This window comes from Bacillus rossius, chromosome 1, assembly GCF_032445375.1.
Source record: "Bacillus rossius redtenbacheri isolate Brsri chromosome 1, Brsri_v3, whole genome shotgun sequence".
Taxonomy (NCBI): domain Eukaryota; kingdom Metazoa; phylum Arthropoda; class Insecta; order Phasmatodea; family Bacillidae; genus Bacillus; species Bacillus rossius.
Window position 1 is genome coordinate 146,527,983 of NC_086330.1, and position 15,656 is coordinate 146,543,638.

Here is a 15,656-nt window from a genome sequence, read left to right on the forward strand (position 1 = left end):
CCCAAGTAAATATTTACCATTTTGACGATAATCCATACAATACATATTTACCTCAAAGTGTCAAACTAACAAAAATGTTTTTCTTAACCTTTCTTTGTGTACTACACTTAACGAGTGAAGTTGCATTAAAAAAAACGGCCTTTTAAAAATGCTAAAATGTTGATATACTAGTTAGAATTTTAATTTGAAAAAAACTTACTGTTTCCATCGGTTATACCTACAGCACGGAGATTTGACCGGTCGCAAACGGCCATTTTTTTGGTTATCAAACGTTTGACTTTGGAATCCATTTTCCAATTATTACGCTCTAATATTTTTGTAGCATTTCTAATAATACGTAAGATTATGTAAAATTAGGAATACATGTTGATGTTTAAATGTTACAAAATGTTGTTTAGTAAACAATCATATATTGCCACACTTCATAGATAAAATAACCGAAAAAGGACACTATTTATATTTTATGAACGCACGCGCTACCTTCTGACACTTGTTTGGAATAAATATTTAATGAAATATTTTATTAAATGTACCGTAAACTGGGGCAACATTGTCCATTGAGTGTAACTTGGCCCACCATTGGCATAAAGTTATAAAATTTATATATTGAAAATGAAACAAAGATGGAGGACATAGTTTTGCATGTTTTTAAAGTACAATCTCTTTGACAATACATTTCATAGCTATTAAAGGTAAAAATAAATCTTTATGGCTGGAACCACTTGGGGGAATGTATAGTTATGAGCTGAAGCTATTATTAATGCCAAGATAATTTCATAACTGGGAAACTGACAACGAGAATAAAAAATTATTGTAAGTATACACCTACAATGTTTCATATCATGTTTTTATATTATAATGATGTATATGGATACAATTTTGATGGAAACATGTTTTGCTGTCCTTTATTTATAACCTGACATCATTTTAATCAATATAAGGTAGAGCTGTAGCAAACCGTATGTATTCGTTACTGAGTAACGGGTGCGGCATCTAGTAACGAGTAACGAAACGTTACACACGAATGCATTTCGTTACTCGCATCTTTCGTTTGTTTCACGCATGCGCGCGCTTATTCGTTACAAAGAACGATGTTTGTTTATTAAGAAAAGTATAATTTGGAAATTCGTCGTCCAAGTTTTTTACTGTTTATTAAAGGTATTGTGTGTGTAGACAAAGTTTTAGATTCGAACAGAAATAACGTAAGAAAGTATTTTTTACAAATTATAAATAGGTATGTATGTTTTTGTTTTTTATAATCGCGTATTTTCACGTTTTATGTTCTTATCTTAAAAGATATATTATAATAAAGCCACTCTAATGAGAGTTAATTGTTTCTTGGTTAACAAAAGCTGTTAATTATCAAATATTTTTAATTGTTTATATTCGATTTATTTTTATTTACGCGACGTCATACTGTACGCGTACGAAATACGACTCGATTCGATGCTGTTACATAACATAGCATGTGCCATGTCATGCGGTATCAGAAGTAACGAGTAACGATACGAAAGTAACGAGTACTAATTGTTATAGTAACGAATACATACGGGTACACATTTTTTCGTTACTTTTACACCTCTAATATAAGGGTAACTTTGGCCCGGGCCAAAGATATACTTAATAGGATTAAAGTTGCCCCAAATAAATATATAATACTATCACATTAGTGTTATTGAGTGAATAATACATTCATTTACATTTTTTGTTCTAGGAGAGATACTTGAAGATGGCAAGGAAACACCTACGAATACTGGGAAGTAGGCCATACAAAAACTGGACAACAGAGAAATTGGAACAGTGCCTAGATGACATTACAACGTGGAAAAAATCTCAAAGAGAGGTAGCAAAATATTACAGAATTCCCAGGTCTACACTGAAGAACAAAATCAAAGGTAAATTTCTAAAAACACCAGGTCGGCAAACAGTCCTTTCGGATGTTGAAGAACAAAGTTTAGTACAACACATTAAAGTTCTCAGTGAGTTTGGATTTCCAGTGACAGAAACAGAACTGAGGCATTGTGTGAAAAACTATCTAAATAAAAAAGGTACAGGCAGCTTGTTTCGAGATAATTTGCCAGGATATGATTGGGTGAAATCATTTTTAGGCCGTCACAAGGAACTTTCTACACGAATGTGTAATAATGTAAAACAAAATAGGGCAGCAATTGACACAAAAGTCATTGAGTCATATTTCAAAAATCTTGAGAAGAGCACTGAAGGAGTGCCTCCCTCAAACTGTTGGAATTATGACGAAACAAATCTTACAGATGACCCAGGCAGTGTCAAAGTAGTCTGTAAACGAGGACGTAAGTACGTTGACAACATAATTAATACAACCAAAACTTCAACATCCATAATGCTTTGCGGAAATGCAGAAGATAAAATGCTACCGCCATATGTTGTATACAAAGCAGAGAATGTGTGGGACATTTGGACAGCGGGAGGACTGAAAGGTTGCCGGTATAACAAATCAAAAAGTGGTTGGTTTGATGGCTCCATATTTGAATATTGTTTCGTTAGTCTTGTATTACCAAAACTAAAAAAAAATAAGATGGACCCAAACTACTAATTGGTGACAATTTATCATCCCATATAAATAAAAATGTGATAGAGGCATGCCAGGAGAATAACATTAGGTTTGTGTGCCTTCTTCCCCACTTAATTCACTTAACTCAACCCTTGGATGTACCGTATTTTCATCCTTTAAAATTAGCATGGAAACAGATCTTGAGAGAATGTAAAAACACACAAGGCCAAACCACTTAAAGTTTGCCAAAGGACCCATTTCCATCATTATTAAAACAACTAGTGGACGTTGATCTGACGTCGTCCAGCTGAGGGGAGCGACGCGGAGGCCCGACAGCCCGCGAAGAGCGGCCTCCCCGCTGCAGGTACTGTCCAACAGAAATGAACCACTGGCACCGCGAATGCCTCGTAAAGGCCGCTGGAGAAAGGGGAAGCAGAGGTGACACAACACCATCGGGAAACACCTAGGTGAGGTCGATGAGACAGCTGGGCCCTGCTCTCCGAAACTCCAACCAGCCACGCCGCCCCGCCTACCTGACGTCGGCGGGAGCGGTCCGCGCGGGCCCGATGGGCCATGCACTGAGTCTCTGGCGAGCTCTGCCGCTCGCCCCACGTCATCGGCGTCCCAGCCAGCAGCTGCGGACGCCAGTGAGCTACCGCCCTGCCCACCTGATGTCGGTGGGGGCGGTACGCGCCGGCACGACGGGCCGTGCCCCGAGTCTTCGGCGAGCTCTGCCGCTCGCCTCACGTCGTCGGCATCCCCGCAGAAGCTGCGGGCGCCAGTGAGCAAGTTTTCTTTGATATCATAAAATTGCAAAAAAAAAATAATAAAAAATTTAAAATAAAAACAAAAAAATACAAGAACAAAATCTTGCTTGTACTGGAACTAACTATGCACTACAATGAGATGTTCACAAGCCAGATATAGTTTTTGTATTTTTTTGTTTTGATTTTAATTTTTTTTTTTTTTGTAATTTTATGATATCAAAGAAAACCTTTGGCGGTTTCTCCGTGTGCTTCCGATTATTCTTGTCAATATTATGGTAGTTTTCTCCGTGTGCTACTGATTATTCTTGACAATATTTTGATGGTTTTCTCTGAGTGCTTTCTGATTAGTCCTGACTAGACATCTGATGGTTTTCTCCGAGTGCTTTTGATTTTTCCTGACTATTAGACATCTTATGGTTTTCTCCGAGTGCTTCTGGTTACAGATGAGAAATTGATTTCTGCATGAAGGATTTTTTTACTTAATGAGGCATGTCATTTTATTCTAGGTTGCATTTAATTAGTGAACTTTTGCTACTTAATCAACACTTGTAATATTTTTTTTCAGGTGGAAATTAAAAAAAAATATCATTACTCAGTCGAATAATAATAATCTCTGAGAAATCTAAGAAGCACTAACAGGAAGGACGAACTTCCTTTTCCTTGGAGTCTAGCGAAGCCATCCTTCTTTTGCGATCGTTAGTGAGCATCCCGCATCCCGCATAAAAGAACTAAATATTATTTACCTGCAAGCAACATGTGGCGACATCTGTTGTTGAAAAGCAGAACTACATGCATCAAGTACCTTTGCATGAGATATATTAATTCTCGCTGATGAAATATGAAAATAAATTCTATTTAAGCAATGGATCTAATTTAAAACACTCAATTGGTATCTGGCATTAGTCTTAGTAACTAATATGAATTCCGATTTGGGATCTGTCGCTCTATCGAAAGAACATAGGTGTAAGTTTTGCAGCAAAGAGTTTATCTTGAGAAAGAATAAAAGACAACACGTGAAGAATGGCTGTGTTAAAAATCCACTACACAATATGATAAGTTGTGTTCGATGTAGCAAGTCGTTTACGCGGAGAGAGAGCTTTAAAAGACATGGCAGAACTTGTAACGCCAGGCCTGCGAACAAGCTAGAGGACAACGATGAATCTACTAGACTAAGGAAGAGTGATCTGCATTACGACAATAATTTTCCTGGCTCTTCCGATCTCGACAAAGAACTTAAATTGAAGAAGGTTGATGATTTATGGAAGAATGAAGACAATGGAAGAATCCTTAACGTGAAAAGTGAGAATATATTCCAGCTGAATTCAAGTAGATCTTTCCTACTTTGTAAAAATGATGGACTCCTAAAAAGGAAGCATGAAGACGATGAAGACACTTCGACATCATCAACATCGAATTCTTACGGTAATCTGGGTGAAGACGATGCCTTCTACGGTGATTGTTACAGTGACTCTGAGGCTGTTGACAAAGACATAGACTGTGATGAAGCACCTAAAGCTGACAAGATAGAAGAATGTGACGGTGTCCTGAGACCGAAACGATGGAAACGTGATATGTTAGATAAATCTGATCAAGCTTGTGATGATCACTGTCTCAAAAATGAAAGTTACCCTGAGGTTCGTGGTAAAACGGAAGACACCAGAGATCATAATATTTATTATAAACATGCAAGGAAGATGGTGGTAGAAGAGAATGATTACACATCATGGAAAGATCCAAACATATTGGTTGACCAGCTAAGACTTCTACATGGCTCGCTTTGTGCAGGAAACTATTCGTGCATCAATGAAATATCCTTCATACTCAAATAACTGAGGAAAGCTGGCTACATACAATAATGGATTGTTTTACTTGCACTTGTATAGTGTAAAGAAATAAAATAAATAATTTAAATTATAAAAATTTAATGTTTTTATTTCTTGTATTCTGATTTCTAACTAAGACTTAGTTCTCGTAACTTGTGCTTCCTTTTTACCTTTTTGTTGATGGAGCTTCCAATTGTGCTTTATTTTTTGATGGTGCTTCCAAAATGTGCTGCCTTTATGATGGTGCATCCAAAATGTGCTGCCTTTTTGATTATGGTGCTTCCAAATGTGCTGCCCTTTTTGTTGATGGTGCTTCCAATTGTGCTTCCTTTTTTGATGGTGCTTCCAAATGTGCTGTCTTTTTGTTGATGGTGCTTCCATAATGTGCTTCCTTTTTTTTTGATGGTGCTTCCAAATGTGCTGCCTTTTTGTTGATGGTGCTTCCAATTGTGCTTCATTTTTGTTGATGGTGCTTCCAATTGTGCATCCGTTTTTTGATGGTGCTTTCGAAATGTGCTTCTTTTTTGATGGTGCTTCCAAATGAGATTCCTTTTTTTGATGGTGCTTCCGAAATGTGCTTCCTTTTTTTATGTTGCTTCCAAATGTGCTTCCTTTTTTTGATGGTGCTTCCAAAATGTGCTTCCTTTTTTGATGTTGCTTCCAAATGTGCTGCCTTTGTTGATGGTGCTTCCAAATGTGCAGCCTTTTTGTTGATGGTGCTTCCAATTGTGCTTCCTTTTTGATGGTGCTTCCAAATGTGCTTCCTTTTTGTTAATGGTGCTGCCTTTTTGATTGGATTTTTGGTCATCTTGTAAGCGCAAAAAACATGATCAGTTGGTTCAATTGAATATAATTAGCTGACGATGAGGAAGGTCGTGAGGTTCGGAAATAACTGGTCTATACGTCTGACATTGATTATGATCCGGTCTCTCGATCCGAAGATGCTTGGTCTATATGTATGTATGTATGGCTTTGTACATGAACGGTTTAGAGGTTATTCAGATTATTGAAAAACTAGACTTTCATGTTAGGCTTATCGGCAACATATTTAATTCGTCGAACATTGTCGTACATTGACTTGTGTTTTATTTTTGAAGAGAGAATGATTTATAAACTCCGCGAAAGGTAATGGAAAAACAGAATATTAAATTTATTTAATATTTAGTTACACGTGTCACTGTTCAAGTATCGAATCGAGGGCAGGAATCCAGCGATTCAATGTGTAAATTAATGAGTGATTTTTTTGATGAATTTTGGATTTTTCCCCGAATTTCTAGCTAAATAATTACACGATTTCAAGATGGCACCCAAATTTCAATATGGCGGGGGCACCTCGGTAATAAATGATTACTGCACTGTAGCGGGTTGAATAAAAATATCCAGATGGAAATGTACTCTATAAGACGAGTAAACACACAAGATGGTGTACTCCAGCAGGTGGTAGCTCCTGGTAACATGTACTGAACATAAAATGTTGGATCCATGATGGTCGACAAGGACAAAGTCAAATTTCAAGGTCAAGGTCAAATTTCAAGGTCGAGGTTAAATTTCATGGTCAAGGTAAAATTACAAGGTAAAGGTCAAAGTTCAAGGTCAAGGTCAAGGTTCAATGCCAACAGTTGAGGACAAAGGTATGGTGAACAGAAAATTATACTAACATGGTATAAGCACACACTAGCAGATGTAAACAAGATGGTGGTCTCCAGCGGATGAAGACAAGATGACGGTCATGACGTCATACTAGTTGACGATATATACCTTGGTATTGGTGATGGGGGGAGTCTGCCAGTGGCTTCCTTGGAGGAAGGATCTGATTTTTTTTTTTTTTGCACTTACCGGTTTCGAACCAAGGACGAGAATCGATTTAATCAATCAGTATTCTAATAAGTAAATTGTTTGATGAATTTTGGAATTTTTCCCAATTTTCTAACATAAAAATTACGGATTTTCAAGATGGCGGCCGTAACGATAATTTCAACAGTTACGTCTTAATACAAGATGTTGGTTCTGTCTCGAACAGGTGATGATATTATTACCTACTTCAAATAAAATAAAAATTACAAGTTCGAATATGCATGTTATTTTTATATATACCTTATTTAATTTTCAGTCTGGTTAATGTCTCGATGGTCGTGTGGTTAAAGGCGTATGTTTTCCAACATAGAGATCAGAGCTGCGATGGTTCGAATCACAGCGCTTCCGATATATTTTTCATTAAAAAAAAATTTAATATGTCGATAAGGACCATAATGGCTATAGTAGGTAATAGGTCATCGTCCTTGTGTGATGAGACAGAGCGACGCTGGTGCTCTCTAGGAACAAACAACAGAAACAAAGTCGACGGCATCCAAGATGGCGGCCTCCAGTGGAACAGAAAAAATCAGGAGCAACGCTGGCACTCTCTAGGAACAAACAACAGAAACAAAGTGAACGGTATCCAAGATGGCGGCCTCCAGCGGAATAGAAAAAAAATCAATATGGCGGCCGTTACGAAAATGTTATCATGAGTGAGTGTGGTGCTCGATTTAAAGATGGCGGATCAAAGATGGCGGATGCAAGATGGCCGCTGGGGTCAAGGTCAAGGTCAAAGTCGCGGTACTACTTGTCCCGTTACGCTGTGTCCCGTTACGCTCATCCAAGATGGCCGTCTTGACGTCAGAGATGGACATGTCGTCAGAGCTCAGTCAGCTCCTCGCTCCTCGCCCCGGACCCAGTGCCAGGGGGAACATTCCTATACTACTTCCTAAATTGCAATTTTAAAAAAACTACCTATAGATATCACAGTAGGTTGCTATATTTATGTAAGTGTGATTTTCAATGTTTTGTTTAATTTGGAATGTTCTTTTCATAAATGTAATTTTTCGTATGTGTTTCATAATGTGTCTATGATGTTTCTAGAACGTAGGACAGTTGCGATCTTTATCGCATCCCGTGTTATAGAGAGACCGAGACGTTTGACAGGAACGTGGGAGAGCTCTCACACCGGGAATCACCGAATACCTAGTAGTTGTAAGAACAATAATTGTAGCCAATAGGAAGGCAGCTTTCCCAGGAAAGTTTGAACTATTTTACAGTTTGTACAGTTTGTACATTTTGTACTATTGTACTATTGTACAGTTAGTTTGTTGTATTTTCTGTGTTTTTCGCGCTGTGCTTTTTTTTTTTTTTTTTTTTTGTCAGTCGTCCCCGCGCTGGGACGAGTGGTTGTGCCGTTTCGGCATTTCGACAATTGTATTTTCGCGAGAATGAAAATTTTAAATGTATTTCATCTCTTTTATTTGAGAACTATCGTCAACAATTTCCCGTCATTTAACTTTTAGGAGAAAGAACTTTACACACAGCTCCATGCAATTTCAGTTGATAAATTTCCTCAAGTGTTTATTTGTGCACGGAACAGTAGCCGTCTTAGCCGGGCACAATTGTGACTTGTTACAAGGTCAGCCCAAGCCTGGTTCACACGGCCGCTCCACCTGCAGCCATCTTGTTGTGGGCAGAGACCCGCAGCACTCGCTGTACTTCCTGGTAGTGGCGGCCCTAGACTTTGAGGCACTCGACTATTTATGTATGCGGAGCCGTCATATCTTGAGAGGGGACTTACAGGAATGCCTGGGAGAGGGGATATCGAATAACCCCTAAAGATAAAGGGGGTAGGGTGTCGGGGACCCTTTCTAGGAAAATACTAAAAATAATATCTTTAAAATAACATATTTAAGCCTACCTGAAACTAAAATTTCGACGATGATTTTCTAATTAATCTTAAGAATATCCGGTGTTCTTTTCCTGGCAAATTATACTTGGGTTAATTAAATAAATTATAAACGTCCTGTGAAATTACGTCATTAAATAAGGAAATATAAATATTGAAAGTTTTTTAAAAAGTGAAATTATTAAAAATTGAAATCGAAAGGTATCGACCGTCACTTTACATTATTTGCTAATAACAACTTTGTTATTCGTTTTACGATTAATGTCCGTAATATTTTTTTTTACATAAAATTGATAAAAAAATGAAAATGAAAAGGCCGACGCGAGGCCCTGGGCTGTTTACTTTTATGGAGGCCCTCCCACGGACAATTTGAAGAATGAACTCTTTCAAACAAAGTTTTAAGCCAACCTGGAACGATTGTTTTGCTTGTTTATCTTGAGACATGTTGAGAATTATTTCCTATGATAGATTATCCTCGGGTCAGCTTTATTAATGCTTACGATCAAATTCCGGTAGAATCGCCAATAACGTCATTATGCATGAAAATAAATACTTTGAAAGTTTTACTAATACAAAAATAATGACTTGAAATTAGTTTTTTGACGTGACAACGTCTAATAAATCGATGAACGCCGGCTGCACGCACGAAAAAGTGTCCCACTACGGATGTCCCACTACGGATGTTCCTGTTTGCTCATTGTACGCATGCGTGGCATCTCTCTTCATGCTGATTGTACGCATGCGTGGCATCTCTCTTCCACTCGATTGGAACGACCATCGATTTGACTTTTCAATAATATTTTCGTCGTTTGAATTATTAATATTATGTAATTTAACGATCGTCCACCGATTTTCAGCACAATCGGTACGGTTATTTAAAAGTAATGTTGAATATTCAAATACGTTTTGAACCAACAATGGTGTTTTACAGTTACACATAATAATTCAAATTACAACCGGGATCTTTTGTAAAATGTTTTAAAAAATATTGTAACACATTATAAATATGTTTGGTGTATTTGGGATGCGTATTTGTTATAAAATCGAGTTATTAAAACGAAATAATATTATTCCCCTACCGTGAACAAAATTTTTATACGGTATATGTAACATCTGAAACTGTCAATTAACAATTATGGCCTCGTGGCTGAGCGGTCAGCAGCGCCATTGTCTAATTGTAAGGTTGTTGGTTCGAATCCCTGCAGGAGCGAAATTTTTTTTTGAACTTGTAAAAATTAATACGTCGCACGTAACATTTCAAAAGTAATAACTGTAATACCCCAAGTGTCTTAAAGAATAATTAAGTAATTAGATAAAAAGATTTGGAAACTCTGAATACTGGGGCCCTCAATTGATAGCGATAAAAGTCAACGACAGAGGCGACACTAGGAGTAAACAAAGAAAATTTAGAGACTCCCTACGAACACTTGGGAGAAAAAGGATCGTTATTATATATTAAATAAATAAAAACAACTGTTACGTCTATAGACTTCCTTATTTTATTAATCATTGTTCTTTCTTTTTTATAGATTAAATTTTCCTTAGTAACATCTGTTTTTACTGTTATTATATTAATTGAACTTATTTACTATCGGGCCGGCCCTGAATGCTTAACAAAAATTACAATATTTAAAAACAGGAATGAAATCAACATTGGTAACTTTAAGGGTTGTACATATAGTCCTTGCAAAACATAATATAAATTTATTCTCCTCGACTTGCTTTTACTGTCCGCTGTCTTAACTGGGTTACACTATTTTTTTTTTTTTGAGTTCGTGAATAGAATAATAGAATTATGCGGGTATCACCCGGGGCTGTAGGTAGACGGTGATCGAGGTAGTAGTCCTAAAGATGGTGGATTCTGCACAGGAACCGATTCCAAAGGTTCTGGCAGAGGATTTTGGCTGCCCCAAACTTGGAACCCTGTCTGAAACAGAAGTCCAAATTCCAAAGAATTAGACCTGTTTCCAGACAGTATACTTAAATGGCGCAAAAGGCCAATAGAGGGAAATAAAGGGGGGGATGACGTCAAGACTTACCAAAACAGGGTGTTGGTCCTGGCGCTCAGGAGAGGGCGTCTCGTCTCCGAAAACCCGAACCACGATTCGCGGTAGCCACGGAAGTCATCATGATTAATTTTAAAAAATATAAAAAAAATACTAAGTTTCTCTACTTTCAACTAAACTACTGACTGGTTAATAATAATTTTAGATAGGGACTCCATCCATCTAGTCTGAGAAGACTACATAATATACGATGCGATGTCGATGATTCGCCGAAGATCGCAGTTACAAACGGTACCAGTCAGTCAGGAGGCGCGCACCGAAGTCCGTTCAGAGCGGGATATCACCAGAATATCATAAGCGCGGGATCTCTAGAGAATGGGAGGAGGGTAGGCTCTGAGCCGAAAATTACCGAGCCCACCCGAAGGTGTCCGGCATAAAAAAATTATATCTTACTGGAGTGACTACGCGACTGAGGCACTATCTTTTAGTGGCGAGAAGAAGTACTAATAAATCGACTAGTGACCAACGAGAGTGTCAAGCTAGGGGGTAATGGAGTAACCAGAGGTGCCACCTAGCGGCCTGAGACATAAGGAGGGGAGAGAGGTTGTCGTTACCTCCGCGCGAGCGCGGTAGTCGGCGCTGCCGACGCCCACAAGTGGCGTTAGTGACCACAGCCGTCACTAGATGTCATTAAAGTCCAGAATCGTAACTGCGGCTGTCAAGCCTGAGATGGCCTTGACTTCGGTTAACGTACCCGTGCGGTCGTTGCTCCTGGCTTCTCTTCTGAGAAGAAAGGGTGGGTGAGCAGGAGGGGGATGGCTTCAAAAAACGCATGGTCTGTGGGACGCAAGGCCCACGGGATCCTCCTGTCATGTCTTGCTGCTAGTGAACCTTATACCGATTCGTGACAGAGTTAGCAGGGCTCAGCACTGCTTCACAAGCTGCTCTAGGCAAAAGTGGTCACGCGAAGAAATAAAGTTACCGGCCCCGACGTGCCTGGAGGCGGGAGAAATATTAGCCAGAATGCTAGCCTAGCATGAGGCTGGGAAAGAAAATCAGCTCGCCTCTGAGAACAGAGGCTGAGGGCCTGGCCGTAAAGAAAATAAGATGAGGAAAAAAAATATTTCCAAAAATATTTAAGATTACAAAATTTTAAATAAAACGTGCCTAAATCCCTAATACTTACACGGCACATAACTATATTTGAATAATGAATTCAAATAAAAGTAAATTTATTAATTAAATTGTACATTTCATTTCACTCCTTTGTATCCATACAAAATAGTGATAATTCAATAAAAATGATTCAATTTTATTCATAAAAGTATGCAGAGGTAGATTTTATCATACAAAAGATAGAAAAATTTAAAAAAAATCTTCCTCAAAGAATATAATATTTTTAATGCCTAAATGGTTTGGTTGCAAAAACCTATTACGGCTCAGTCTCAGGCCGAATATGATATTTCCTTTTCTTCTGTATCAATCATTTCATCAATGTTTTGTTATGTCGTTGTCACGTTAAACTATCGTCCGTAAACCGACTTTACAGACAACCAATTTTTTTTTCAGCGCTTTAATTTTTATGCTAATAAACTGGTAATTTTCCTTTTACCAGTTAATGTATATAGTTTGAACAGGAAACTAGACGGACAGGAAGAATAAAAATGGAAAACACTGGCGTGGGGCCCGGGCTGCCCGGCTTGCTCCGCCCTGGGGCCCTATTCTTGACGCTGCCGGAATAATTCCGGTAGCGGAATGATCCGCAAGTTTCAACCCGCTAGACAGCTAAATGTCTATTCTTGAAACTGCTACTGCTGCTACCGGAATCAACATTGTCAGGTTTATGAAATGTCTTTATGGAAGTGTGGCAACATTCAATATTGTGTTGACGTCGCTGGTAGAAGGCCAATCACAACGAGGGAAGGACCATTTATTATTAAAAGTTAAATGTTTTCATTATACTCGTATCTTTTCTCTAGTTGATGGACGTGGAGGTTATGTAATATGTATAATAAATACAAAACTAATAATTAAAAATGAATGGTATGGCTTATATGAAAAAAAATCGGGGAATTATATTGTGTTTTGAAATGAACAACTTTATTTAATGTTAGAAAAAGTACTACAAACATACAAATATTTGCGAAAATATTTACAAATTCATGTGGTTTTTTTTATTAAAATTTACAATTCTTATCCCTTAAAAGTACTTGTTTTTTAGTTTATTGTTTCTGCTTACTTGATAGAATTTAAAATTCTTATCACTTAAAAGTAATCGTTTCTTAGTTTTTTTCTGCTTACTTTGCCGCAACTTTTTATGTTAGTATAAAATTTGAGGTGAAAATAAATTTTATGCGGTGTTTCTTGATTCAGCAAACAATTGTGAATGTGCACATTAAGATTTTTATAACTGCAAGTCAATACAAAATTATAAAATTTTATGAACATCATCTGGCAATTATCTCATGGTGCGGGGGGAAATGGGTAAAAGATCCTTATTGCGTATCCAAGTTAACCTGTGATCCTGTTGGCATGATCCTGTACACCTGATCCTGTGGTACATGATGCTTATTTTTTTAGCAGTGGGCAGGCGCGTAGCGCCGACGCATTTCGCGCGAAATGTGAAGTTATTTATCATTTAAATATGTAATTTTTTTTTTACATCAGGTTTCGCGCTGTCGCGCAAACAAGTAGGGGCTACACGCCTTCCCACTGATAAAAAAGATGAGCATCATATAACACAGGATCAGGTGTACAGGATTATGCCATTAGAATCAAAGGTATATCTGGATACACCTGGATAAGCAATACAGAACTTTTACCAAAGTTTGTTATTTTTTGGTGTAGGGGCTTCTTGAAAACAATCTTATGAATTTATCAACAAAATCTTTCAACTATATCTTCTTTCATCATTTATTTAATAATACTTGTGTGGGTTTTCATCGGTGTGTGTTGTTTTCAATCATATTATTTGCGGGGTAGGAATGTTGGCTCTGTTTAAGATAGGGAAGGGTAAATAGAATAACCTTTATTTTCACAATCACTTATCATTGTGGGAAATTCATATATAAATGGACTCATTTCGAGTACTTTTCAATTCCGGGATTGATGTAATTTTAACGAATACATGTGCATAATCTAACTACCACTATAGTTTTGTTCCATCAAAACATGACACACGATTGCAATATTTTGTGTCAAAAATGAATTACGTAATATGGAAACTATGTTACCGGTATTGTATTTATCACAATATACGTCAAATAAGCCACAAATTTATACACAGCAAAAATATCAATGTTTTAAATACTAAGTAGGTACCATATTAAGTACTTAATGTAAGATGGTAAATATAACTTTCGTAACGTAATATTTAAATACCTGCCATTGCCAATCACACAAACAAATGTAATACTTAATACTTAAGACATTAAATATTAGTTAAATTGTTACAAAAGTTTTCTCGCCACGCACAAACGAATTTCGAAGGTTGAAAGCATCACATGGCGTATTTTTATCTGAATAATCACATAACATAATGAGGCGAATAAGTTATTTCTGGTTTTAAATGAAGTAATCTAATATAAGTATATAAACACACGCATTATTAAACGAGATAGGTATGTAGCTAACCTAAACTAACCAAACATACAAACGATTTAAATATTTTTCAGAACCATAACAGAGACTCCATTTTGGACAAATCATGGTTTTGCCGTCAGCCGCGGTCTCGTGTTCGAGATCGGGCGCAGGTCCTAGCGGGGTGGCTGGCTTTCTTAGAGATTTCTGTTCCGGGAGGGCGCCAGGCTAGCTCGGTGTCTAACCGTGTGATGGTCGTGGGTTCGTTGCCCCAGCGTGGTCCGCTAGAACCGTCGGCGGTGGTGAAATTTGCTTCCTGACTGGGTTGGGTTGTTTAGGTTAATTTACATACACTGTTCTGGTTTTTCTACGGGTCGCACGTCGCGCACGGGGGTGCGGGGTGGACCTTTTATTGTTCACGATTGACACTGGTTCATTACATTGGGCGCGAGGTTTACTCGGCGGTACATGACTGCCAATGGGGCGTCGGAACACGTAGAAGTTTTGATTACACTATGATTACAATTACACTTGATAAAACGGCACTATGTGGTGCTTTTAAGTACACGACTACACTGCACACGTTATCTGAGAGGGACACCTGCGTGCCTTTACGTGTGTTTACTTATTAAATCCTCACGCCAGTCGCAGTCGAGGGAGAGTGTTCAATTAGCATCGGCTAATTTCGTAATCTGTAACTGGCGACGCGCGGGCCCACCTGTGCGGACCGCGGCTCGCTACTAAATTAAAACACGTTTAATCTTGAATGTAGCCTGTGCCTGTGCACTAGGCGATTAAATAAAGTTCTGGGGTGGCGGGAGACGGCCCGTACCGTATACTGCACGGCCCCACATAATGCTTTGTGTGGGGCGTGTTAAATTGATGCGGCTGGGTTAGGCCCTACACCGGAAAAGGACCGGGCGCACACGGGGAGTATTAAAAAAAGGTTTTGGTTGTGACTATAATTACCAGATGGACGTTCGGTGAAACAAAGAGATGCTGGCTCCCCGTGGGACGTGCGTCCGTCCCGGTCCGCGAGTCGCGCTGTACTGACGTGCAGCCCTGGCGCGAGGGGAGGGGTGAGCTCCCTGTCGCGCCAGAGTTTCTAAAGTTCCGTTATTCGTAAAAATCTATATAATTAACTAAATTTAAGTGGCTCTAAATTCACATAATAAAACATAATGATTAATTTAATATCTATATATGTTATAGAATTGACATTTAATAAGTTTGTCTAAAATAAGT

The 15,656-nt window shown here is 38.2% G+C and overlaps 1 protein-coding gene across 1 annotated transcript in view; it reads right to left on the reverse strand.

Moving 5' to 3' along the window:
* Positions 1-439, reverse strand: part of LOC134546257 (nuclear RNA export factor 1-like) — an 84,194-nt gene extending 83,755 nt beyond the window's left edge. The window contains exon 1 of the mRNA XM_063388957.1: positions 200-439. Within this exon, the coding sequence (XP_063245027.1) occupies positions 200-290 (91 nt within the window). The 5' untranslated portion in view covers positions 291-439. The remainder of the gene's footprint in view (positions 1-199) is intronic.
* Positions 440-15,656: the final 15,217 nt, after the last annotated feature.